At 40.0% G+C, this 25,707-nt stretch overlaps 2 protein-coding genes and 1 long non-coding RNA gene across 5 annotated transcripts in view; 2 read left to right on the forward strand and 1 right to left on the reverse strand.

The window, feature by feature from the left end:
- Positions 1-6,864, forward strand: part of DNASE2B (deoxyribonuclease 2 beta) — a 32,859-nt gene extending 25,995 nt beyond the window's left edge. For all 3 annotated transcript variants that reach the window (XM_019291553.3, XM_039555658.1, XM_019291554.3), the window contains 4 exons: positions 677-758; positions 1,609-1,770; positions 3,295-3,492; positions 4,043-6,864. In XM_019291553.3, the coding sequence (XP_019147098.1) occupies positions 677-758; positions 1,609-1,770; positions 3,295-3,492; positions 4,043-4,398 (798 nt within the window). In that variant the 3' untranslated portion in view covers positions 4,399-6,864. The remainder of the gene's footprint in view (positions 1-676; positions 759-1,608; positions 1,771-3,294; positions 3,493-4,042) is intronic.
- Positions 1-11,108, reverse strand: part of LOC104695300 (uricase-like) — a 24,423-nt gene extending 13,315 nt beyond the window's left edge. Inside the window, exon 1 of the mRNA XM_010409039.3 lies at positions 11,002-11,108. Coding sequence (XP_010407341.1) covers positions 11,002-11,016 — 15 coding nt within the window. The 5' untranslated portion in view covers positions 11,017-11,108. The remainder of the gene's footprint in view (positions 1-11,001) is intronic.
- On the forward strand, positions 9,911-25,695 carry LOC120410361. The gene is made up of 3 exons (XR_005602437.1): positions 9,911-10,105; positions 11,199-21,302; positions 25,580-25,695. It is a non-coding gene; the product is annotated as an uncharacterized LOC120410361 (long non-coding RNA).
- The last annotated feature ends 12 nt before the right edge of the window (positions 25,696-25,707 follow it).

The raw sequence follows: 25,707 nt of genomic DNA on the forward strand, positions 1-25,707 counted from the left end.
CACAAGATCTGCCTATATTTATTTTTCCCATCTATGTAGTACTGTTGGGAGTCTGGGTGTGTCTTTGCATTTCTGCTGTGGGTTTGTGGTAGGGTGAAATTAATTTGTATGTAGAAGAGACTCCCAGAAGTCACTCAAATGTTGGCAGTCCAGAAAACTGTCCTATCCCAGGTCTCACCGTAGCTGTAATAAAGTGTTTACAAACTCATAATACATTGGAAGGGGAGGCATGTCCCAAATCCTTTGAAGTTCTCTATTCGGGGGAAATAAGGTGTGGCTGTATGCAAATATTTTGCAAAAAAGCTTTAATTGCTTGCCCTTTATAAGAACAGTTGTCATGTCTATTTTTGCTCAGCAAATATTTTTACTGGATCTGATTGCTAAATCAGAGAGAGGCCCAAAAAACAGAGAGGGGAACTTCTTTGCAGGCAAGTGCCCGCTAAACCCATGTAAACTGGCTTAGTAAGCATATCCAATCCTTGGGAAAGGGCTACTGCAGTGACTGAGAGTACAGTAATATCTGTGGAGACTGTGTCAGCTGAACTGGGAGCAGGATTAGGCTTGCGATGGTCACACAGAGGAATCCTGAATTCTTTCTTGTGTTCCCAGCAAATGTTTGCTTAAATGCCTTGCTTTTCCTGAATGTCGTGTTTCAGAAATGTGTGTTTCCCTGCAGAGGAACACCACTGCATATGCGATATACAACGATGAGATCCCTGAATCAGACTCCAAAGGGTGGAAATGTGGACACACCAAAGGTACAGGGAGAGTCCCAAACTACTGTTTTCTGCTTTCTAAAGTTGTGGATAGCATCTGCTTGTCTGTCTGTTTGTCTATCTGCATATCTAAAATTCCTGCCTAAAGCAAAACTGAAGAGTGATTTGCATGGTGTGTGTTTTTTTGTATAGTTACCTATGCTGCAGCTTCTGTTTTGCTTTTGCTATGCCTGTGCTGTGTGAAGGATCTTGGGGCTTATGGACTCTTTGTTTCAAGAGTTGGAACTCATACTGGTCCTTTTAGTAAGTACAAACCACACCATCCTGCTCCTAATGGGAAAGCAGTACAAGATGTGAAGGGAAAGATGCCCTCAACAGAAACCCCTCCAAACTTTCTGGACACGAAGCTGCTGCCAAGATCATGGAAATGCTACAGGATGCAGTTACAGAAAATCAATATTTTAAATAAGTGTAAACCAGTGGAGGCCTAAAAGTTACCCTGAGGAAGCAGATGGGGTTTGCTGCGCCTGACATGGAAATGAGCACGTTTTGCAGGGCTGTATTTTCAGGCTGCAGCAGTGGGCACGGCTCAGGAGAGAAGGTCACAACCACCAAATCATCAGAACTTTTAAAGACAGAGGAAGGAGATTTGAAAGGATTTTTTTAAAATGAAACGTGATGACAGTTTGAGTTAGTCTATGCAGGAAAGAATTGATGCAATTTTAATACAATATTAGTGTCTCCTATGGTCTATTAATCTACTCTAGAACAGCTTACTATAGATATTAACCCATTGAAATATGGTGTCTGCAGCAGCAAAACCAACAGCTCTGTCGTCTCAGGGTTTTTTCCTCCTTAATTCATTTGCAGTAACTTTTTTTTTTTTTTACAGGATTTCTGCTCTTGGATAAATCACAAGGCTTCTGGGTGATTCACAGTGTGCCCCTGTTCCCTCCCATCCCTGAGGATGGTTATGGATATCCATCTACTGGGGAGTCCTTCGGACAGACGGCCATCTGTATAACTTTCAAATATGATCAATTCACAGAAATAGGTACGAAAAGCTTCTCCCAAAGAAAGCCTTTGTCCCACCACACCTCTCTGATTGCTTTCCTTGAGGTTTCACCTCAAAAATTCCTTGTTCTTGAGTGGTTTTTGTCACATTGGGAAACCAAGTGGGGCCTGGAAAGAGCATTCTTGGCTTCAGTTATGTTTGTTCAATGATTTCCTGTGTGAATGTGGGAAATTCACTCTTCCACTCTGTTTTCATCTCCCTCTGGGGACTATCAGGATAATAATAGTCACAAGTGCATATTAAGAGTAAACTCAGTCCATGCATACAAAATGCTTTGGAAATATAAAGTAGGATGATTAATAATTTTTAACAGTAATAGCTCATTCAGCAACAGTCATCTGCAGTTCAAAAAATGTAAGGCAACCACTGCTTGAGCTGGAGTAGTAGGCTTGACTCATCAGAAATATGAAGTATGGAATAAATATCACCTAGAATTTCCCAGGTATTTCTTTGCTGCAAAAGTTGCCAATACTAAATATATAAAAACCCCCAAAACCAACAAAATATAGCTGCAAGATTCAGAACTATCTGACAGTGATAACTGGTACTGGAATCTTGAAAAGGGACTATCAAAAGACATCACAAGAAGTCATATTGTCATGTTCCTCAACTCTTTTCACGCTGTTTTTTTACTCTCTTCTCAGTTGCAAACCTCAAATCATATTAATGAAAGACATGCTTTGCAAATTGCCAGGCTGGCCACACCTCAGAGCTGTCTAACCCAGGTTCGTGTTTGTGGAAACACATCTATGCTTGTGTTTAGTATAAGAGGACAAACAAATGAGATGCATATGCTAATGCTTTTCCTGCCTCATCCCCCCAGCTTCTGCTAATCTGTGGTTCAGGGATTTCCTGAGCCAGAAAGACTGGAATGTTTCTGATGGACTTGTCTTCAATTAACTCATCTAAACAGCCCATTTGTTCCCTTGCTCTTTATGTTGTCCATGGCGAGGACTCCTACAGTTAAGCTGTGCCCTGTTCAGAAAAGTTGATTTCTTCTGCAAATTCAATCCAGATGCTGAAAGTTAAGTTCTGTTCTCCCTAAAACCAAACTAGACCCTTTGGCAGCTCCTCTGTTTGCATTTGGCTTGGCAGCTGTAACTGGCTGGAAACTACTCCTGTAAATACAGACAGGTTTGGATTTGTACGTGATGTCTGAGTGCTATGTGGCTGCAGAGAGGCTTGAAGATGAGCATGGGTGGAAGTGGCCGTGGACCAAGACCACCAGTTAACTGTTCTGCTAAAAATAATGAGGTGTAAGTGGAAAGCCTGAGTGTAGTCTCCCAGCCAGTCTTTGTGCTGCAGAGCCAGTCAGAATACAAAGCAATACACAAATTCTTGATTGCTAAAATAAGATACTTTGACACTTAACTCATCCAGGAGATAGGCTGTGAAGATTGAAGGATTTAGCTTCCCTGTCCAAGACAGAATTTTGCTCTCTTGATTGCTTTGCTTTAACCAATTTTAATTCTGCATGTGTTCATTTCTGTGGGTTTTTCTCAGACCAACAGATGCTGAGTTATAATCCAGGAGTCTACAGCTGTTCCATCCCTGACATCTTCCAAGCTGATCTCCCAAATCTCCAGAAACTCTGTGCAAAGTCCCGGCTGCCCTCGGTCCCCGTGCGCCGCCTCTCCAAGCTCCAGTCAGCTCATGGGGAAACCTTTCTCCACTTTGCAAAGTCACACTTGTTCATAGATGGTAAGAAAACCTGTTGCTCTCTCTATAACACATTCTCAATTAATTCTTAAAATATGAATTAATCAATTATTTTTAAATTAATATTTTCTCTGAGGGGGAAAAAAAGTTCAGCTTCAGAAATAATGTAACAGAGGGCAAGGCGTGCTGTCCCATCCTAACGTTCTCTTAGCCCCACAAAGCAAAAAGCTGTCTGGTCCATCCTAAGGTATTCAACAATTAGATTTTTCAGAAAATTTATGTTCCATTATTCAACAGTAACAACAAGAAGAAATACAGGGTTTGAATCAACTGGGGGTTTTCTGTTACGAAGAAGACTTGCAATTTTTTTGTCCTTTCCCTTTTTTCCTGCTGATTGTAACAGGTTTTCTAGAAGGCGAAAAAGTAGAAATGAACTTCTGAAAAAGTCAAAATAAGGGGAGGGGGCAAAATCCCCTCTGGCTGATTTCATGCATTACAATGAAATGAGCACAATTTAGATTATGCTTTTCGGTCTGTTCTTAAATGAAGGAACTTGAAACACTGATTCCCCACACACTGTGTTATTCCACAGATATCTATGTGGCCTGGATGGCTCAGGAACTGAAGACTGATTTGTTGGCTGAATCCTGGCAGCGTTCTGGCGAAAAACTTTACTCAAATTGCTCTCTTGACTACCACGTCTACAACATAAATGTAATAGGGATGCCATTGAACTCCTCCTTTCATTCCATTAATGATCATTCCAAATGGGCTGTTTCAAGGAAATACAAAGATCAGTGGACATGTATTGGGGACTTGAACCGTGCTGCTGAGCAAGCTTGGAGAAGTGGTGGGTTCATCTGTACCCAGAACGATCAGATCTACAAAGCCTTCAGGCATTTGATAATCCACTATGAAAGCTGCACTTCTGCTCCCGGAGTGCTATAACAAACCATTCCTCCCAACCAGCACAGCCCTTGTCACATGGAAAGTGTAGGAAATGTCTCCCTTGAACTGTATTTTCACTCTGGAAAGCAGCCCTGTGAGTTTCCAGACAAGCTCTGCTGTCCCCTTGTTAGCTGTAGGAGCAGGTGGTGTGCAGGTAAAGGGGAGCTGTTTTCCTGTGGTGTGGAGCCCTCGGGGTGTGTGCTGGGCCCTGCTCCACTCCCCCGGCTCCTCTCACCATCCCCCCCTGGGATGGGACAGGAGGGACGCTGCTGCACGGGGCTGCTCCAAAGCACATCTCTGTGAACACCCTGCACAGGCATCCCTGGGCAGCTTGGGAGTGGGGCTGGGTGTAGGACAGGAGGGACAACAGAAACCTCTCTCATGAGCTGGGCTGTCAGGACTGGGCAGGTAGCAAGGCATAAGTATCCCCAAATACTTCAAAATTGCCCTTGATTTCTGGCACTGTCGAGATAAATCACAGCATTTCTGCTCAGCTTGGGCTGAATCTCTAAAAGAGCTGAGAAAATTTGATCCAGACAGGGAGATGAGTAGATCTGTGGACAGGAAGGCCTTATTTTTACATGATTCATTTCTAGAGAATTAATGAACTTTAAATCATCTTTAAATTATCTGTAACCAATAGCTTGGGAATATTTCTAGTGCTTTTATTCATGTACAGCTATTTTATAAACAAATAAACATGTCCAAAATACAAATAAACAAAATAAGGAGCAAAAATGGAATGTTTACATTCTCCCTCTTCCATCTGCATAGTTATTTCTGGTTGGTTACAATGTTATATAGCTGCCAAAGGAAAAATTGAGACAATTAGGAAAAAACATAAAGAGAAGAATATATTTGAAGAAAGATGTTATTTAACCTACACAACAGATGTGGCTGTTAATTTTCAATACCTCCAGTCTTAGGCTTAGGACCTAAGTTTGCATGGTCTTGCTATAAAGACAAAGCTGATTTGCAAAATCCTGACACATTCTTGTGTTCAAATGTCAAAAATGTATCTGTATTTAATATGTTCCTAAACATATTTATATGTTTCTATATAATTCCTTTTTTTCCCCTGAATTGCTAATATAAACTCCAGTCTGAAGAGCTGGTTGTCCCACTGAAATTTCTGTTTTGCTGTGTTCATAGTCCTTACTATGATCCTCCACAACAGTGTCTTAAAAGGAAGTAGGTATAAAGAAATGCTCCACAACCACAAGAGGTTGCCAAAGATTTCCTTCCCTTTTCATCCTGAACAATCAGCCAAACTATGAAGCATCCAAGGTGTCAAGTGAATTAATTCCAGAAAATATTTGTGCATATTTCTTGAAGAGATAGAAATAATGTATGTGGCCTGCATAATGAAGAGAACTGTACAGGAATAGGTTTCATAATCAGCCAGTCTGGACTGAAGGTAGCTTATAGCTTGAGTCTCATAGCTCAGTGAAAATAGTGTTGTTGCTTAGATATCCTGCAAGAAACTTTTTATTTTCTCTGCATATGACCCAATAACATTTGATAAATAATTTGTTTGATAATGTTCTTTCTCTGATGCCTGTCAAATTGTTTTACATACTTACTTCTCGCTGTTTTGCTAGCTGTGGTCAAGCAACACCTTTGTGGCAGCGAAAATTGCCAGTGACACGGAACACTGTGCCATGGGATGCTAGGGCATCGCTCAGATAAGCCAAGACAAAATTAATTTCTCTTGCCTATCTTTTCATGGCAGACACTAACCTCACCTACCTGACTGAGCTCTTGTATCTTGCCCACAGCTTTGTGTAAGCATGCCTTCAGTGGACAGGGCTGGCAAGAAATCCTCCGCTGGAGACAGTGCTGACGAGCTCACCGTGTGTGTCAGAGAGTGCCTGGATCTGTGGCACAACCTGTATTTCTTGTAGCATTTTCAAATGCTCAGCCACAGCATTTGGGTCACAGGGTGCCCTAGCAAAGAGTCTGTGTCTCACTGGTTGTCACAACAGTGTTGCCAGCACCCTACTCCCCAGGCCAGACGTCACCAGTGCATCACTTGAAATAAGTGCTGATTGCTGTTCTTAATTATTTGGTCAATTAATAGCTGTCATAAAGTTTTACAAGACTACTTAAACATTTCTCTTTCATTATACCCAAGACTGGTTGCCTCCATTTTAGCTGTAACTGAGGAGGCATAAAGAGCAGAAGAAGATGCAGGGAAACAGCTGTACCATACAGCACTACAAGCACCTCAGCAGCCTGGCTGTCCACACGCTCATTTCAGTGGTGTAGCAATAAAAAGGCTGCAGATCTGGTTCTCTCATTTTTTTAACTGTAAACAACTTTAATTCAGTTTTGCTTTTGTTGTGTAACTTCTGTATTTGCATATCCTAGTATTTCTGCTACACATGTTATGACACATGGGCAGACTCTTTGTTTCCCAAAAGAGACTAATAATCAACAAAATAAACCATATATATTTTTAAAGGGTTTGTAACTCTAAGGCTTTCTTTGCAAATGCAAGACCATAAGCCCCTTACTCAGCCTCATGTGTCCTCACAGCACGCCCTGTGTGAAATGTTTACTTTTTGCCTATTATATATATATTAATAAATTTTTAAAATTTAAAATATGCTATTCTATTTTAAGATGCTGAACAGCCAAGAAATATCTGCCTGTCCCAGTGATTCTGTGCTGCCTCTGCTGCCCACTGTGACCCTTTTGACTGGACAGATTAGTTCCTGCAGAAGGGGACACGTGGCATGGCCCCTCTGCAGTTTCAGGGGGACCTGCTCAGCAAAACTGACCCTGCAGAAGGGTCCAAACACTGGACCCTGGCATGGAGAGCAAAGAAAGCTGCTCTCTTGTGCAGAAACCTGGAGTCTCTTCTCAGCATGCAGGTTTGGCTATTCTGACCCTTGGGCTCTGTTCTAGTTAGACTAAATAAGAACATTTATTATACATGAAAATTGTTTGCCAAGGGAGTAGGAGAGGCCAAAAGCAAACATTATTAATCCACTAAACATTACTGTACTGCAGCCAGGTTTGTAACAAACACAGCAGTAGGGATGGTTGTTTGGTATAAATTGCCTTGTAATAATTTCCACAAGCCGAGGCTCGGTCCCAGCATGCCTGACATGCTCACAGGGTGCAGGATTTGCAGACACAGCCTCTCCAAATCCAACCTGCCACCTGCCCCCCCTGCACCACAGCATCTCCTGCCCTCCCCACAGCCACTGCCACCCCAGAGCAAGGCCAGGACTCTGCCTCCCTGACACCGCTTAAAAAACCCAGCTGATTCTTCTATAAACGTTTGTATCCCTGAGGATGCTTCCCTAATGCTGGTAATTGTGTGTCAGTAGGGCAGTGGTTTGCTGTGTTGGAACAGTGCAGTTTTACACGGAGTTAATGCAAGAGGTCAAAGGATTAGACATTGAAGAAAAGCTAAAAATATTTTAAAAATTTGAAGGCTTAAAAATTTAAACTGTAAAGTTTAATTCCAGCTGGGCAATTACAATACTGGAAAACAGGCAGAGGCATGGCAGCCTGAGCCCACATCACAGGGCAGCCTTTGGGGTGGAACTGCTTCTGGTATCTCCACAATGACGGAACATACCCTGAGCTCTTATGATGGGAGTGATGAGCAATGAATTGGAGAATTTCTCAAGGACTGGGGCTCCATGCCAGCTGCCTGCCAGCAAGTCAAAGGAAGCTTTGGGAGAAATTTCTCTGAGCTGGGAACCTTTTCTCCTCCAAGGCATGCTAACATAGCCTGGTGCTTGGTCTTGTCACAGGGGTCTGCAGGTGTACTTCTGACTATGGAAATGCTCAATAACATCATTGTGGGAAATTTTTTTAATGTATCAAAGCATCCTTGGCATTATTAGCATAGTCCATAGTCACATAATTATCCACAGAGAAACTTACACCCATATGTTAACGCCCATAAATTATTGTGCAGATTTCTTTTATACCTTTATTTTCAGTTTCTGGGAAGGATACATCACTGGGTACTTAATATAGTAATTGCTTCAGAACATGTAAGCTGCCCATGCCTGCAGTAAAATGTTCAGGAAGCAGAGTGGTGCTGGCAGCATCATCTGAAAGCTCAGTAAGCCAAAGCCTAACTGTAGTCAGAGTGTGATGCAAGAATATGATGCACCTCTTTAATTTCACAAGGGATTTCTTAAAAAGACAGGAGTTAAAAAATGAGAATGGAGATGAACAAATTTGTGTTAGGCTAAGTGTGAAAAAAACCCCTTTGTCGCAGGGAAAAAATTCTTCATAGTACAAAACAGAGCACCTGATCTGAAATTCCAAGCTAGGATAGCAGTATTGGTGTATTCTAGATATCCTGATACCCTGAGTAGCATAGCCATATCTGACACTTTTTTATTTAGACTGGAGATACTAGATTATAGATCTAATCTTAAGAATTTTCTCATAATCCTCACAAATTTGGCATGAATGCAGTAAAAGAAGTTGTGTTTGAACCAAGTAATCAGTTGTAGCACTTTTAGAACTTGGATTCAGACAGCATAATATAATTTTTTAATGTAGACCCACTGTATGCTCATCTTTACGGTCTTTAAATGATTTATCCCAGTATTGAGAGTATGCTATTCTGTGCATATATATGTTCATTTTACTAAAAGTGTTAACTACAAAACATTAGGACTTGAAAAATATATCTTGCTTTTTATAAATAGCTGTGTTACACTTTTACTCAAGTTATTTTAGTAAGTCCTTTTGATTTTTTTTTCATTTGCTTTTGCTTGACATTTCTACACAAGGTATCTGCTGACTATTCTGGTTCTCCTGTAAGAGGGATAAAAGTAAGGAACATTCTTCCCCTCCTTTGATCACCTTGCAGCCTGGGAACTGCAAACTGATGTTCAAATATTCAAAGCTTACAGGAGCAGAGCATAGTATTTAATGTTTCATGCTGGAGTGCTACAAGTGGCTCACTGTAGTACAGTAGTACCAGCATTGCCTCATTTATTAATCATAGAAATGTTGCCTCCAAATTAGCCACAGAGTGGTGCATCATAATACAGTAATCCAAAAATCTGTCTTCACATGTATTAATGCTGGCAAATTAAGGATATCACATTATAGCACTGTACAGTTTCTCCATTACATTCCAAAACCTTCCAAAAGCTCACTAAAAGCTGTGTCGCCGAGTGTTTTCTTTTTGTTGCTTACTTCTGGCTTTCTAAAGAGTGAGAGTATTTAGCTCCAGGGCGCTTTTGTGTCTGCCTTTTCTCAGGGTTCTTTTTTGGGCTAACATTCTGTCAGCCAAATATCAATATTTCTCTTGCTATAGCACAGTTTAAAAATGTATTTTTGCACTGGTATGAACATGGTAAGCACCACTGTCCTCCACTTCAGTACAATTTCAGGAAATCTTCCCTGCTCTGAAAGCTGATCCTTTTCACATCCTGACCTTGAAAATCCTAGGCACTGTGCAAGGAAAATCTTATCATTTAATCTCTTGCTTTCTAACTACTCCAAATATTTTTTTCAGGACAGTCAAGGTGAGAATGAAGGAGCTGACAATTTTGCATGGAGCATTTTGCAAAGAAAGAAACACTGCACCGCAAATAGGGACAATTTGTGCAGTTGTATTCCCAGCTGCTCACCAACCTGCCAAAAGATGGGAAGAAACAGAGAAATGGGAGCAAAAAGAGTTTGCAGGAGAAAGGAAGAAGAGGGAACAAGACAACTGAAGGTAAGCCAGAGAGGGGAAGCGAGGGAAAAGCAGAAGGAACATTATAATGGTCAACACCAAGGGGGTCAGAGACCTTGGATGTGGTGATGGAGAAACTTTTGGAGTTAGCTGTGCAAAAATCTAGTTAACAGCATGTTTCATTTACTGTGATAGCAACCTAACATTTACCCATTTTACAGATACAGTCTCCACAGGCTACACCACAAAGATAAAAGCAAAAGGCGTAAACTGAAGTGACTTAGCCAAGTGGTAAAAAAACATAGCACAAACGAACACGCGAGAAAGTCATTACCTTTCTGTTTCCAGACCTACTAGAGGTGGGGTAAAGTAAACTCAAATGCGTTAAACAGGTAACAGTAGGAGGGAGAAATTCATAAGCTAGGCTAACCAGTTTGAACCATACATATTTTAACAACATGCTAAACCATTTTTTTAAAAAAGAAGGAAGCTACTATTAAGGTTTAAAGCGAATATACAAATGCAATAAAAACAAGAGATGCAAAACATTCACAAGAGTAACGGCAGATCATTTCATTACAGCTGGTGACACTAAAGTGAGCTGCAATCATTCTTGTAGCATTGAGAGTACTGCAGGCAAAAAGAAGTAAATACAAATATAAAAGAAAGTAAAAAGAACATACATAGGGATTAGCAAACTGATGCATTTAACACTTTGCTCCTGGGATCATTATTATTATGGGTATTTTGTATAACATATGGCCTTTTATTGTCAGGTTAAAAATCAAGCTTTGTTTAGAAACCTCCCCAGTTTTATGTTCAGTTTCATCTCTGATCCTACTTTGCTCTCCTGCACTATACAAACCACCACTGGTCCAATATAGTAGTTTCTCGCTGCACTGAGTCAAAATCAGTAGTCATTCCTGGGTATTACTTACTGTCACTTGGCTCATGGTGGCTGTTTTGTCACCTCCTGGTCTCGGATCCCACAGAGGAATAATGGCAGTATAGAAGCTGTAGCTCTATAAAAAGTGTCATCTTAATATCAGAGGAGGAGCTAGGCATGAGGGGTTGGCTTCACAAATGTAAATATTTCATAATTTATTTAGCAATGTGGCTTTACTTTTTCCCCCAGGCAAAAACTTTAATAAAGGAATAGGTCTACTGCAACAAAGGAAACAACAGCAAAAAACAGAGACAAGGACACATCCTAACCCCATTAATCTCAGCGGGAATTTGCCTTCATCTTCAGTGGGAACAGAACTTCAAAGACACGGGAATGACCCATGAAGCCTGAAGGGTAAAATCTGAACCTTCCATAGTCTCCGACACAAACTGTGTTTGAGGGTGGTAGTGTGGTCCCAACCCAATGAAAAATGTCCCCAGCAGGAGTTGTATGACCTTGGCCTGACCATGACCTTGACCCTGGCACTGCCAGGGTGGTCTCAGGACAGACCTCAAGAGAGGCCTCATGCGGGGGCAGCTGCCTTGTCAGAAGAACCTCTCTGAGGCAGGACTACGTGGGAGCTGGGCACAGATGAACCTTTTGTCTCTTATGGTTCATGGCTGTACTCTCAGTGCCCTAATCAGGAAGAAGTGATATCCCCACTTTTACAGGTACATTTTTTACATCTCAGTAGCTTAAGATATTCTTTCAAAGCCTGTCTCTGGCAGAATGAAAGTTCTGTCTCCTCAGTCCTGCTTTGTGTTGTTCAGACTGAGGAAGATGAGTGGTGTGGATATGAAGAATAGTTTCTTCTCTAGGAAGATTTAAGATCTCCCGTGAAGACTAACAACATATTTAAGTGCACACGGCCTGCTAAATGCTGGGAATGTGGGAAAACTGGGATGAGGGAGCTCATTCCTGGGTATCTCTGCAGGTCTTTTTTTGGTACTGGCACCATACAGCAAAATAGAAACTAAAAGAACAGAAGTACTAAGAGCAGAATTCGTTTTCCTCTCTTTCCTCTTTGGATGACTCCTTATGCTTCTTCTGTTCCTGGGAATGCATAATATGACACAGTATCAAGTCACTGGATGAAAATGTGTATAATGTGCAACATGGAGAGGTTGCTACACTCTTGATGAGTGAGTTTATTTGCTCCTCATAGTCCTATTTTAGCTCTGTGAGAAAAAGTCCCCCTCTGTCCTTCATTATTTACTGGTCACCCAAATAAGTCTGACAACACAGACTCTTTCAAATAAACCCGATTCCAAAGAACAGTAGGAAAACATTCCATGGCAGTGTGTACCCTAAGGCCTCTCCATCGATTTCAAATTATATTTCATATGTTTCCTAAGGTGTCTGCACCCCCAGACCATTGCAGCCATATCAGGAAAGCAATGGCAAGCGCTTTCAGAAAAGCCCCTTTAAAAGAGCTGTGTTTAACATATGTTTGTATGTCTGTGTTTTACACAGCAATGATTTTCCATCCCTGGGTGTAAAGGGTTCCATGGACAGCCTTTAATAAAGTCACAAATATGACTACAAAATACAAGTTCATGCATGTTTTCCACACATTAAATTTCTCAAGGAAATTCCACACATTAATTTTCTCCTGGAAAACTATAAGAATATTTCAAAACCTGTGCTTTTTACAAATCAGACCCATATTGTACGTCAAAATATACAGTTGGGTTTTTTTGAAAGAGTGAGCATTTCTCAGGACCCTGCAGGTAGAGAGAACTTGGGATTTCAATATTTTTTTGTAATAAAATGGAGTATTTCTTTGATGCTAAATTCCTCCGGTTTTCAGTGCCTTCATTGCTAACAACCAGCATGTATATAATCAGTCTAAGAAAGGAGGAGTGGAGCATGTGCTTTGGCTGCTTTGAAAAATCATATAATAATGCTATTTGAGTCTGCAGGTTTAGCTTGGTAGTCCTACTGAAATGACTGTCAGCTAGACAGATGGTACAGGAAAGGTGAAACACTGTATTTCAGATAAGAAACTAATCTGTATTTCATGGTCCCCGTCTTCTCTGGGAATATGAGCCCAGCACTTTGTGGGATCAAGCGACACTCCTAAACGTAACACTGTTGAGCACAACTGGTCTGATTGGCTTAGTTAGACCAGTGTGGTAAAGGCAAAGTGAAACTGAGCAGCTTTGTGGCCCTTACCACTTCTACCGTAAACAAGGTGTCTTTCCTAAGCAAGGGAAGTTTCAAGGGCTTACAGCATTTGAAGTAAGTTCAGTTCAATTTAAATGTAGTACTGCATAAAGCATTACAGTAAGATCAACAGAGTAAAAATTAGAAGAGCTAATCTCTAAACAAATTTATGAGTGCACTGTACAAATTAATACATATTTGTGCAAAGTATTCAGGAGAAGAGAAATACGTTTCCTCTGAAAGGATGTAGGTGTGGCTACTGCAGTGTAGCAAGGAGATTTAAAAAAAAATCCTGTTGTTGTTTTGTTGTGTTTGAAGTAATAATTAGAGTCTGGCGTCAAGTTTGAATGATAACTATTACTTTCTTCACACAGATTTTCTAAGCTTGAGAGACCAGTTTTCAAAAGCTCTCTAGCAAAGCTATTATCTTACCAGCATTACTTCATCAGAAGAAACTGTAAAAGGTTCGTCAGAAACACTGAGGGTGAGTCTGGGTTTTTCAGTATCTTCTCAGGATTTGCCTTCAAGAATGAAAGTCAGCCTTTCTGACAGTAATCTTTCATAATTACAGCTGAAAATTATGCAGTTGGCAAATTCTCAACAGCCTTGGAAATTGGACCTAATACATTCAAAGGCACAAGCCTTTAAAGTATTTCACACGTAGGCAGTTAGCCAGTATTCTCAATTAGAATACATGCTTTTGTTCTTAAAGAAAAGCACCCATGCCATTTCTTTCACTGCTGATACAGGCTTATATCTGTTAGTGCTTTGAATTTCCTGATTTGGATACTCCCAAAAGGAGTACTTCAGATTCCTGTAGCACCCTGTCCCAGATAGCCTAATACTGAAAAGGTGTCCAGTAAGTCTTGTACATGGGTGTATGAACACACCATATATAAAGAGAAACTTATACCTGCAGATCTCTGGTATTGTGAAATAAAGCATTCAGAAGTGTTTAGCTCCCTGAAGTATGATGGCTTTCAAATTTGATCTAGGATATGTAGGAGTGGTACAGATAAGATGTATGCCTATGGGCGGAGGGATAAAGAGTCTTTAACAGACTCAAACTGTTCATTTCCTTCCTTCTGTGGGTACACAGTTCTGCTTCTAAACAATTTTTCTGAGTTGAATCTATTATTAGTCACAAAATTATCCTGGCTTCATGCTAAGCCTTTACCTAGGCTTAGTTACAAGGGTTTTCTCAAAACCTGGTGAAATGCTTTTCACCTTCAGTACATAGTTTGGTTTCTGCACTCAGTCCTCTGCTAGTGGAGGATATGTAACGGACATATGCAACATCTTTTCCAAATCACAGTAGGTGGAAGCTTGGTTTGAGACTACACTGAAACATCCAGTAGCATTGACATTTTAGGTAGTGGCTGTTAAAAATTCTTGGAAAAGTAAGAACTATTTAAAAGCCAGAGGGTTCAGGAAGCTAGCAGGAGCTTAGCAGGCACCAAAACATGGTGCAACAAAAAAGAGTGAAGAGGGTGATCTGCTGCAGCTTGCTTTTGAAATGAGGAAAATGGAAACAATTTATGAATGCAAACAGGAAGGGGACAGCACTTTTCAAAGAGTTTTGAACTGCAGAGCTGTGGAGTGCTTGCCTCTTCCCAAGGCAGAATAATACCTAGAAACTCAGCCAGTAGGTGAGGGCACTGCGCTGACATCTCACCTGAAACAGCAGAGGTACTTCTTTTAATGTCCACCAACAGGCTTGAAGGAATGAAAGATCTTGATCCCAAAGGAAAGGAAGCCGTAGTGTCCCCCAAAGGATGGACTGCTTCCTGATGAGATAGTGCTAAGGACAGGCTGCTCTCCATGCAAAGCTGGAGAGGTGCCCAGAGAAACAGCAGCATGTCCAATGGATGAGGTTAATCCTTGTCAGGGTGACAGGCTGTTCCCAGGACTACCAAGCAAAGTACATCTGAAAGAACAAGTGAGAACAAAACTTCTTTTAAATATCAGCCTCAGCCTGGATAAAAACCTGGAAGATTATACACTTAGTTGTAAAAAAAAAAAAATCTGGAATGACATGCTAAAAATCCTCAACAAAGACCTGTAAAGAGAATACAATCATCTGAGCAGTATATTCTACTTAAGGTTTATAAAAGGTACAACAGAATTTGGTCTTGTTAAATAGCTTCTGTGCAGGATCTCGAGCAGTTTTGTTGGGATCTCCAGCAGTGCCATCACTCCATCTCTCAATGATTTTGTAGTTGGCACCATATCAACAACATCAACCCTGCAGGTTGTGTAACAAGCTAATGATGCAACACTTGAGGATGAAGGTGGAGGTGCTGGTAGGATGTCAAAGTCCCACCACACGTATACAGTAAGAAACAGCTGAGATTAGGTGAGGCTGCAGTCAAACATGAAACATTAAAAATACCGTTTATTAAAAAACACAGACCCAATTAAACTGAATTTATATAAACTATCTAATTAGCAGATTAGAAAGCCTGATGTGACTTGTGTGGTCTTCTAGTCTGACTTCTGGCATAATGGAGAGCAGATTTTCGTGAACTCATCCCTGTCCAAACTAGATTGTATAATTTTAAGGGGGACACATGTATTTTGATGTAAATATCAAGAGAAAATTTACCATAATTCTTGGTAACCCTCTCAATGCTTGATTACGGGTAACTAGAAATTAAAATTGCAGGTCTTGGATCTTTGTCTGCCAGAGCTAAGGCACGGATTTTTAAATGAATATTTACACCATAGAATGGTACATAAAGGGCCCCCATTAACTTTCTATTTGATAAGCTAAAGAGGTGGAACTCCTTGAGCCCCACATTAGAAGGAGAGTATCCTTTAATCATGTCTCATCTCTATTCTATGAAATCCTTCTTATTTTTCATCACTCTTTTTGAATTTAGGACCCAAATCCTAAACAGCATTCCTCCTTTCCTTGCATCAGTGCCAGATACAGATGAAGTATAAACCTCTTTATCCTTTCTCAGTATTTACTTGCTTGGGCAATCAAGAGTTACTTTCCCTATTCTGGTCACCTTGTAGAGATCAATTGTGATCTGATAGTCTCCAATTCCTTTGCAGTGACTTTGTTTCCCAGCAGAGGATTCCCTATGAGATTTGCTGGGCCCTTGTTCTTTCTAGAATATATATTCTGCTTCTTTATGCATGTAAGGCAAAAATGCTTTCACACTAATTTTGTAGAAGAGTAAGGTACAAAGGGATGTATCAGAGGTAAACACAAGGTATTGGTATAGAAGGAGACCGAGGACAGGAAAGATCTCCTGAATCCCATACTGGCACTACAGTACTGCACATTTCCATGTGAGGCTAAAGGACAGAGGTAATAGCCAGATGCAATGTCAGCTGATAGATACAATCCTGGTATCAGATTGAATGCTGTCATTTCTTTCCAGATATATCTAAAAGTCACCTGGTGAAATAAAAAACCAGGGCTTGAACCATTGAGCCTAACTCTCTCCTGCCAAAGGTAACCATGCTGTGCCTTCTCTTTCATAATAATTCCATGCAAACTTAGGAAATAAGTTTTCCTCCTGTTTTCCTCCAAACAGGAGGAAAATATGATCAATTTGGAAATATAGACAAAGGAAATACTATTTTAGCTAATTCTTCCTTGTCAATCTGTAGAGTAACTTTTACTGAAATATGCTTTTGATTCTGCCCTCTGACTCCGACTGCTGAGAACAGAGATTGTCTCCAGCATCAGTCTGTGTTGGGTAAAGCATCAAACTTGTTGAACCAAGCAGAAGAGATCCTGTGATAAAAGGTCCAATGTAAGACAAGATTTCACTATGAGTTTCATTTCTTTGTTCAGTCAAACCCTGCGCACCAGTCAGGATTGGCTCTGACAAGCTTCCACTGTAAAATGATACAAAAGAGGCTGAAATACAGGCCACAGCTAGAAATAATTCTTAGGAAGCGCTCTGGATTTCCTGGAGGGCAAGGTGTAGCTCTGTGTGTGGGAGGTAAACACCAGTGTTTTTCTGTTACCAATAATTATGTGCAGCTTGAGTTTCAGTAATAAGAGCTACCTATGCATGCTGGAAAAGAAGAGTTTATCTGACACTGGGATTATATGTTACAAGATAAATGTCTTACATTGCTTGTTATCATTGTTATTTTGTGATTAGCACTTTTAAGTGTCCAAAAGCATGCTCGTATTTCATCAACACATAAGAAAAAAATACAGTTACTGAGAGTTTTTAACATAAAAGAGAAAGAAATCTTGTAAATCTTCATATTATCCCACCAGTCTGTCTAACATTTTGGAACTACTTCTTGCACTAGCATTTGTTTTTATTAGCTTCAGTAATTTTGCTTTTGATGTTGTTTGTGATCACTGCCAAATACAGAATATGCTTTCCAGAAAGTTATCCTGAGGTGAACACCCAGCATTGAAATACCAGTCTTAAAAGATTTGATAAACCAATAAAGAAAGAAAATCTTATCAGGGAAAGGGGCTTGGTAGCCTAAATAAAGGAGATACTGCAATTCTAATGACTATTAATCAAAATATAGCAATACAAACAGGGAAAAAACCCCCAACTGTAATGTAGCTAAAATGTAGCCTGTTAAATTATTTAAAAAGTCCATTCATTGCAGTGTCTAACCTCATACCATATGAATATTATGGAAGATATTCTAAAATTCTTATAAAACATTTGAAAGGGGTTTCTTTATTTCATTTTGAGGTTTCATAGCATCATAGGTTTTCAGGTCGGAAGAAAGCACCACAAGTCTCCAGCCTGACCTTTTGCATGGTACAGGTGACAATTAGGTTAAGGGATATATCCTTTGGAAAGATATCCACCACCTTGGTTTAAAGATTTCATGTGAAAAAGAATAGTTCACAGGTCTATCTATCAATTTTTCCCCCAGGGCTTAGTTAATCTATGGGGTTTTCTGTTTGTTTTGATTTTGTTTTTTAATAAAAAACATCTCTTGACTGAGTTTTCAAACGTTACATCTTCTAAAAGATTTGTCTGCTAAACTGAAGATTTCTGTGGTTATTCTCTTTATTCATGTAATTCCATGTGAGTTAGTGCTTCCCTGATTCATTGAAGGGCTAAAGAGATTAAACTTTTAAAGTCTCTTCTGTAAAAATGGTTTCTAGGTCCCACATAGTTCTGCTTAACTGGTTTCTCAGATTTTGCCTTGGTATCAGGGCAAGACCTACTGTTCCACCAACAAAATCCCTAGTGCTACAGTGCTCCTGACATTTATTCATAAGGATGGCATTTCTGTGTGCTCTTAATTGCATTTCTGTATCACTACTTTTCATGATGCAGCCCTCCCTCAGATAACTAAATTACATTTTTCTTTCCTAGTAATCTTATCCTTCAGTTAACTATACTAAAATGCACATTGTTCAAGTTAGCGCACCTTATTAAAGATTCTGGGAGCACTGTGGACTGATTCCTTATCATGTATCACTTTACAACTTCTGTTTCTTACGCAAGTATTATCTTACAAATTTGTAAAATAACTAGTATATGCCGCTAACTATTTATAAATACTTCTCACTTATTAATAATGCCAAGTAAAAAATGATCCTGACTATTTTTCTCAATTTAAAATGTAAAGTATGTACTAAGAGCCAACTGTAATATAGCTAGACACTGAAATGTGTTAAAACAAAGGAATATTTAAGCAATATATTTTGCTTATTCTCATTAAATATGTGTTGATACCATGGAGTTAAGAGCAATCTTCCAGGGGAAGGGAACAACAGTTTCACTTAACACCTTTTCCTTTGTAACAAAATAATTATCTTATTTCTGTAGTAGCACCTGCAAATTATGTTGCAATAATTTCAAACAAGGAGAAAATTCTCTATCTGTGGGCAACCTGCATGCAGAAGAAGAAGGGAAATTATTGGCTGTACCAAGTTCTATTTATTTCAGCAAAATTATTCCACTACTGTACAAATATGCCTTAATATAAAATAACAGGAATTTAATAAATAAAATGAAAACACAAGGTAGCATATTCTGGAAAAATATCTGCCTAGAAATGAGTCATACTCTAATCTTGGATAAACTCTTTCATTTTCTGTGCATGAAGGAGTGTTTTATTAAGGCAGCCCAAGCTATGTGTAATTGCACCAGCAGAAAGATACAAGCATCACTTTATACAAAGAGAACTCCACCTCCCAGGAAACACAAGTTTTTCTACATACCCACAAGGCTGATGAAATGTTGCTATTGACTATCTTCCCTTTTACAGGATAATTCTTTAGAAAAGAGTAGGGATCTCCAGAAGCAGCACAATGAATTCAGCAAAAAACCAGGTTGGAAACAGTAGATGTTTCTTCAGTACTTTGCCATGGGAAACTATTGGATAAACGTCTCAAAAAGTCTAAATGTGTCAAAATACAACTATATTGTCCATAGAATTTCTGTTTGGGGAAGTATTCCAGTTTTCTACACTAGACACTTGAAACTCTAGCAACATCCATTATCTTACTATTTTTTGTCAGCTAATAAACAGTGAATGCATTATCTAGTAGTTACAGTCTACTAACTAATCAGAAGTGCTGACACACTTGTAGTAAATCAAACACCCAGTACTAGCCAGGCCTATCTGTCCAGATTAAGATAATGGCCAGCTATGCCATCTCGATAAGTCCGGTGGGAAGAAATGATAATGTTGGTTAGAACTACATGTTTACTACTGTGTTGACATCCATATATAAAGCAACTGTAAAGTCTTTTTTTTAAACTCTAATGAGTTGAAAACTGGACACTCATATGCAGCAGACTATGGAATTTCCATAATTTTTAAATAATACATTTGCAAGGTTTTTTGCAAGAATACCACATAAAATGCCTTATTTTTAAAATCCTCCCCTTTGGTTAATTCTTCCTTAGATTATTTAAATCTCACTCAGTCAGGCTTCCAAAAGCTTTTCTTCTTTTTCCTTCTCACATACACATACACACACACACAGGTTCTGAGACATTTGACACAGACCGTTTGAACACATCACTGGTCTTTGCACCAAACTAGTTCAATTTCCCCGTCTGTATAATGGACATCATGCCTTCTTTCCAGTAACCACCTTAATGTTTGTACACAGCTCAGGTACTGCAAAGAAGAGCAACCCAGAAAAGCATATGAAAATAATTTTTTTTGTGTTGCATTATGGGATGAGGACAGGCACTGAGAGCATATACTAAGATCTAGAGTTCATTCTGAAATGTTAAATAATACCCAGCTTTATTGTGTATGATATCCATTTTATCCACTAGAGAGATTGTCCTTGGTGACTGAAAACACTGAAATTAAAAGACTGTAAACAAGATCCACTAAGGAATGCAAGCCTGTAAGTCTCAAACAGGTGATCCTGAAAAACTACCCACGCAGTTCCTGCATAGGCACCTTGTAATTTTATGTTGTTCCCCTACGAAATGCACCCCTGGAGAAACAGCTCTGGGGATGCCTAAGTCTGGTAACAGTGTGGAAAGAGCTAAGCAGTTTAGCATTTATTTTGTGCTTACGCCTAGCTGGGTAAACAAGAGACTATTCTCCAGCAGAGGCCCCAGGTGGCTTGGTACAATAATACATACCATGCACCACGGGCTTAGGCTCTCTACAAAACACAATTGCAGCCTTTCTGTCAGAAAATGATGGTATGGATGTCCATATTTCATAGGATAGCATATTGTGGTGGGCCCATGCCCAACTCTTTCCTCAGCTGAAGAGAGGTGGGCTCAAAGACAGATTCTCCTGTTGCACGGAGCATCTCCCACCACTCTGACTATTCCACCCTGGTGAGACCACATTCTCCATTCTTCACTGTGCAAAAAGCCCAACAGAGCATCAGCCCAGGAGTGTAGAAGGAACCAGACTCTTCAGCCCAGAGATGAAAGCACACACAGAGAAACTGAAGCTGGTTACAATCCATTCTCTCTAACTTGTTTTTTGCTGTGTAACTTTTTAAAGTAAACTACAGGGAGAATACTGAGACCTGGCCAGGAGTTGAATATTCCTTTCAGGAGTAGAGTGCCCCAGCCTAGCTATTTGGTTCAGCATTTTCTTCATCTTAATCGACACACAGCAATAGCTTCAGCTGCAAGTTCTCACCTCAGAAAAACCTGCAGGCCTGTGGTTTCACTGTTCCATTGACAGGTAAGATGATAACCTCCAGAGGCTGGAAAGTCCTGTCTTCTGTATCCTTCTTTAACTTTTCAACTACCAGTTAAGCAAAGCTACTATCACTAACTTTGCTCCACAGTCCGTGCTGGTAGGCAGCCCCTGGGAACACCTGCCAGAGAGAAGCTGTGAGTAGGAGCATGAGGGGCCTGGTCAGGGTTCAGACATGATCAAAGCTGTACAACTGCTCTGCAGTCTCAAGGCTGAGGGCCTTACAGGCATCACAAAACCAGACCTTTGGGGTACCACTGCATTATCTACACAGCACCGTGAAGGGAAGGAGAACCAGCTTTGAATGCAAGAATAAGAAGAATGCACTTGCCTTAGTTCAGGACTCTGCTGCTGCCAGTCGGCCCCCAGGCAGCTGCACGAGCGCTCCTGCTGCAGCAGCCACACTGCCAGGCCCCCACTCCTGCTCCAGCTCCTGTTCCCACTCTTCACCACCACCAGAGTGTCCAGAGGGCCAAAGGATCCTGCTGAAGGTTTTGAGGGCCAGAAATGTGCACCTCAAGAAACCTAACCCTTGAGAGAACCTTGAGCCACCTCACTTCTTACTGTTTTGTTGTGATCTCATGTTCTGTGTATTTCCCCTCTCCTCACCAGTTTTAGATCCATGACAATACTGATTCCAGCTGTGTAATATGGGGAATTTTGTCCTAGAGAAAAATCAGTCACCCCTCCCTTGTGCTCTACTCTGCTAACACGAAGAATCCTTAGACCAGAGACATTACAAACTGTGCTCAGAATCTTGTGGTCTTCAAATTACTATTACCAATTAGTGGTTATTTATTTTAACAACAACCACAAGGAATTCTGGCCCACTGATTCAGAGGGGAATTGCTTTCCCCTGTTAACAAGGCAATGTAACTACAGTAAAAATTAATCCATTAAAAACATATGAAATAGCTTTTTGTTTTATTTTTCAAGTTAAAAGCAGTATTCTGTGGGAAGGAAGAAAAGAGAGAAAGAGAGAGAGAAAGAGAAAGAAAGAGAGAAAGAGAGAGAAAGAGAGAAAGAGAAAGAAAGAGAGAAAGAGAAAGAGAGAAAGAAAGAGAAAGAGAGAAAGAGAGAGAGAAAGAAATAGAAAAAGAAAGAGAAAGAAAGAGAGAAAGAAAGAGGGAGAGAAAGAAATAGAAAAAGAAAGAGAGAGAAAGAAAGAGAAAGAGAGAGAAAGAGAGAAAAAGAGAAAGAAAGAGAGAAAGAAAGAAAGAAAGAAAGAAAGGAAAGAAAAAGAGAAAGAGAGAAAGAGAGAAAGAAAGAAAGAAAGAAAGAAAGAAAGAAAGAAAGAAAGAAAGAAAGAAAGAAAGAAAGAAAGAAAGAAAGAAAGAAAGAAAGAAAGAAAGAAAGAAAGAAAGAAAGAAAGAAAGAAAGAAAGAAAAGAAAGAAAGAAAGAAAGAAAGAAAGAAAAGAAAGAAAAAGAAAGAAAGAAAGAAAGAAAGAAAGAAAGAAAGAAAGAAAGAAAGAAAGAAAGAAAGAAAGAAAGAAGAAAGAAAGAAAGAAAGAAAGAAAGAAAGAAAGAAGGAAAGAAAGAAAGAAAGAAAAGAAAGAAAGAAGGAAGGAAGGAAGCTGGTTGGGCATAGCTCTCCTCTGACACTGTTTGTTTGGTTTGGAGCACTGCAGTTTCTGGGGCATTTGGTTAAATATAAAGAATGTTGAAGACAAGTAGTATGTCCTCTTGACCTTCAGGTAATCAAATTTAAAAAAACCAAAACAAAACAGGAAAATAGCAAAATGCTGGTTATTACATAAAAACAAACAAAAACCAAACCAACCAACTAACCAACCAAAAAGAAAAACAGCAAAAAAAGAAAAACAAGAAACCCCCACACCCCCAAAACTGTTTTCTGACAGATTATTGAATCCAGAAGTACTTTACCCTCTTTTCTCACCTCTTTCTATATTTTCTTACTTAATTTCCTTTCCCCAGATGAATTTTTGTCCTCTCAACTTAATCACAAAATATTTTTTCAATTGTTTGAAATGACAGAACAGAAAAATCCAAAACAGTGCTCTATTGATACAACTCAAAATGATTCTTCACTACTGAGCTGGGTCAATGGTAATTTACAAATAGTTTTCCTCCAAAATTGCTAAGTGCTGACATGGAATGAATGTCTTCTTTCATCACCATTCACCAGAGAACTTGCTTGTTGAGGTTTTTTTTTTTTGAGGGGGGGTGGGGGTGTTTGGGCTTAGGTTTTTTTTTCAGTTGTTCTGTTTTTAACCAAGCAGCTTCTTCCAAAAGATGGTTTCTTGACAGTGCTACTTAAGTTGTAAAATAAGAGTATCCTGGTTAGAATGTTATTTGCACAGAACAGAGTTCATAGCTAAAACAAGAAAAAGACCTTGATAATTCTATGAAAAAAACTAAAGTAATACAATGCATGCATTTACTAGTTGGGCCTTCTCTTGAAGTTATAACTGTACCTTGTCAGTGATCTCTACCAAATCCACAATGTGTTTCTGGTGTCTTTTCGTTGTCCCTCCCATGCCCCAGGAAGTTCTTCTATTATTGTGTATCATTATTTTGTTCCTGTGAGTCCTTGGAAGAAAGGTATTTGAATAATGTTAGGAGGTTGTCATCCCTCTTGCTGGGAGGGAGAAAGATAATGTGTTTTTCCACACGTAAGCACTCAGTGATCCCAACAAAAACAGCATTGCAAATTGGAACTACAAACGACACAAAATTCCCTGTATGTTCTGCTAATAGCAGTGATGAAAATCTCTGCTAATGACTTTGAGAAATAACCTTGCAATCTCTGACATCTGCATCAGCTAGAGAGATAAAGTTACAGCAAGTCCTTGGTTAACATATTCTCAACAATCCTCCAAACCTCAATTACCATGGAAACTACTTATCCTTAAGGCAGTAAGGATAGCTGAAATATTTTCTCTTGACAAAAACGGGAGTGAGGCAAGAAATATATGGGATTGTGCATAATGAGGCCTTTGATCTTTCATTTACATCTGTGTTAAGCAGAAGTAATCTCAGTGAAGCAAGTTGAGTTGCAGAACAAAATTTGTTTACAGGACAGAACAAGGTTTAAAACATTGTCTAGTTCTGATTATTTCTAGATATTTTTTCATTATCTTCATATGTTTATGTTAATAGATTTCTTTTTCCCTTTTCTAGTAAGAGAAACATAGTAAGGACAAATAGTATTTGTATATAAAATTAGTAGACACCAAGCTTTGCAAAAATGCTTGGGACAAATGGAACCAATCAGTCCCATTGAAGCTCAGAATTTTGCATTCTGAGATTAAAAATGCCTCCAATTTAGACCAGGTACCCCAAAATCCCTGAGTACTCAATTTCTATAAAACAGTGTGTAGTCTTTGCTGTGCAGAAACAGTTGCGCACCTCAAAGCAGCTCAGGAACAGAAAACCTCATTTCTGTCTTTATGTAAATTGAATCTCTAATTTGCTGTAGGAGTTCTTGTTTCATTTTAACATCAAGTTTAACAGATTTTAATGGAATAAAAATAACTTTTGGGAACATTACCTTCAAAACCCCTATGGTTCCTAATAACCAGATGCTCCCCCACAAGTCACTGTGAGCAATAGTCTGAATGTGAAAGTTTGCACATGGGCAGGCACTGCTGGGCCACGATATTACCTGCATTAATGTAAACCCATCAGTGTGTCATGTTTGCTCAAAGCTTCCCACTTTGACAGCTAACTCGGATTATTAATTACACTGCAGCAATAATTCCTATGAAATACACTGATCTTATCTCCAGGTTCCCTGTCTGCTGAGCAATGAGCCCAGACATGTCGTAGGTCGAGAGGTGGTTGTGCTCTGCGCTGGAGCGGGCTCACCTCGAGTATTGTGTGCAGGTTGAGCACCCCAGTGTAAGAAAGACATTAAACTATTAGCGAGTATCCAAAGGAGGGCAAGAAAGGTGGTGAAGGGCCTTGAGGAGAAGCCGTGTGAGGAGCAGCTGAGGGCACTGGGTCTGTTCAGCCTGGAGGAGACTGAGGGGAGACCTCACTGCAGTTCCAGCTTCCTGAGGAGGGGAAAACGGGAGGCAGGTACTGATCTCTGCCCTGTGCTGACAGTGACAGAACCCGAGGGAATGGCCTGAAGAGTCAGGGGAGGTTTAGACCGCACATCAGGAAAAGCTTCTTCACCCAGAGGGTGGCTGGGCACTGGAACAGCTCCCCAGGGCAGTGAGCACAGCCTGACAGGTTCAAGAAGCCTTTGGACAATGCTCTCAGGCACATGGTGTGACTCTTAGGGTATCCTATGCAGAGCCAAGAGCTGGACTGGGTGATGTTGGTGGGTCTCTCCAGCTCAGCACATTCCGTGGCCCTGCGAGCACCACCCCGGCACTCCGCACCGCCCTGACCGGAGCCGCCCCGAGCCCCGCCGGCCCGGCT

Source organism: Corvus cornix, chromosome 8 (genome assembly GCF_000738735.6).
Source record: "Corvus cornix cornix isolate S_Up_H32 chromosome 8, ASM73873v5, whole genome shotgun sequence".
Taxonomy (NCBI): Eukaryota; Metazoa; Chordata; class Aves; order Passeriformes; family Corvidae; genus Corvus; species Corvus cornix.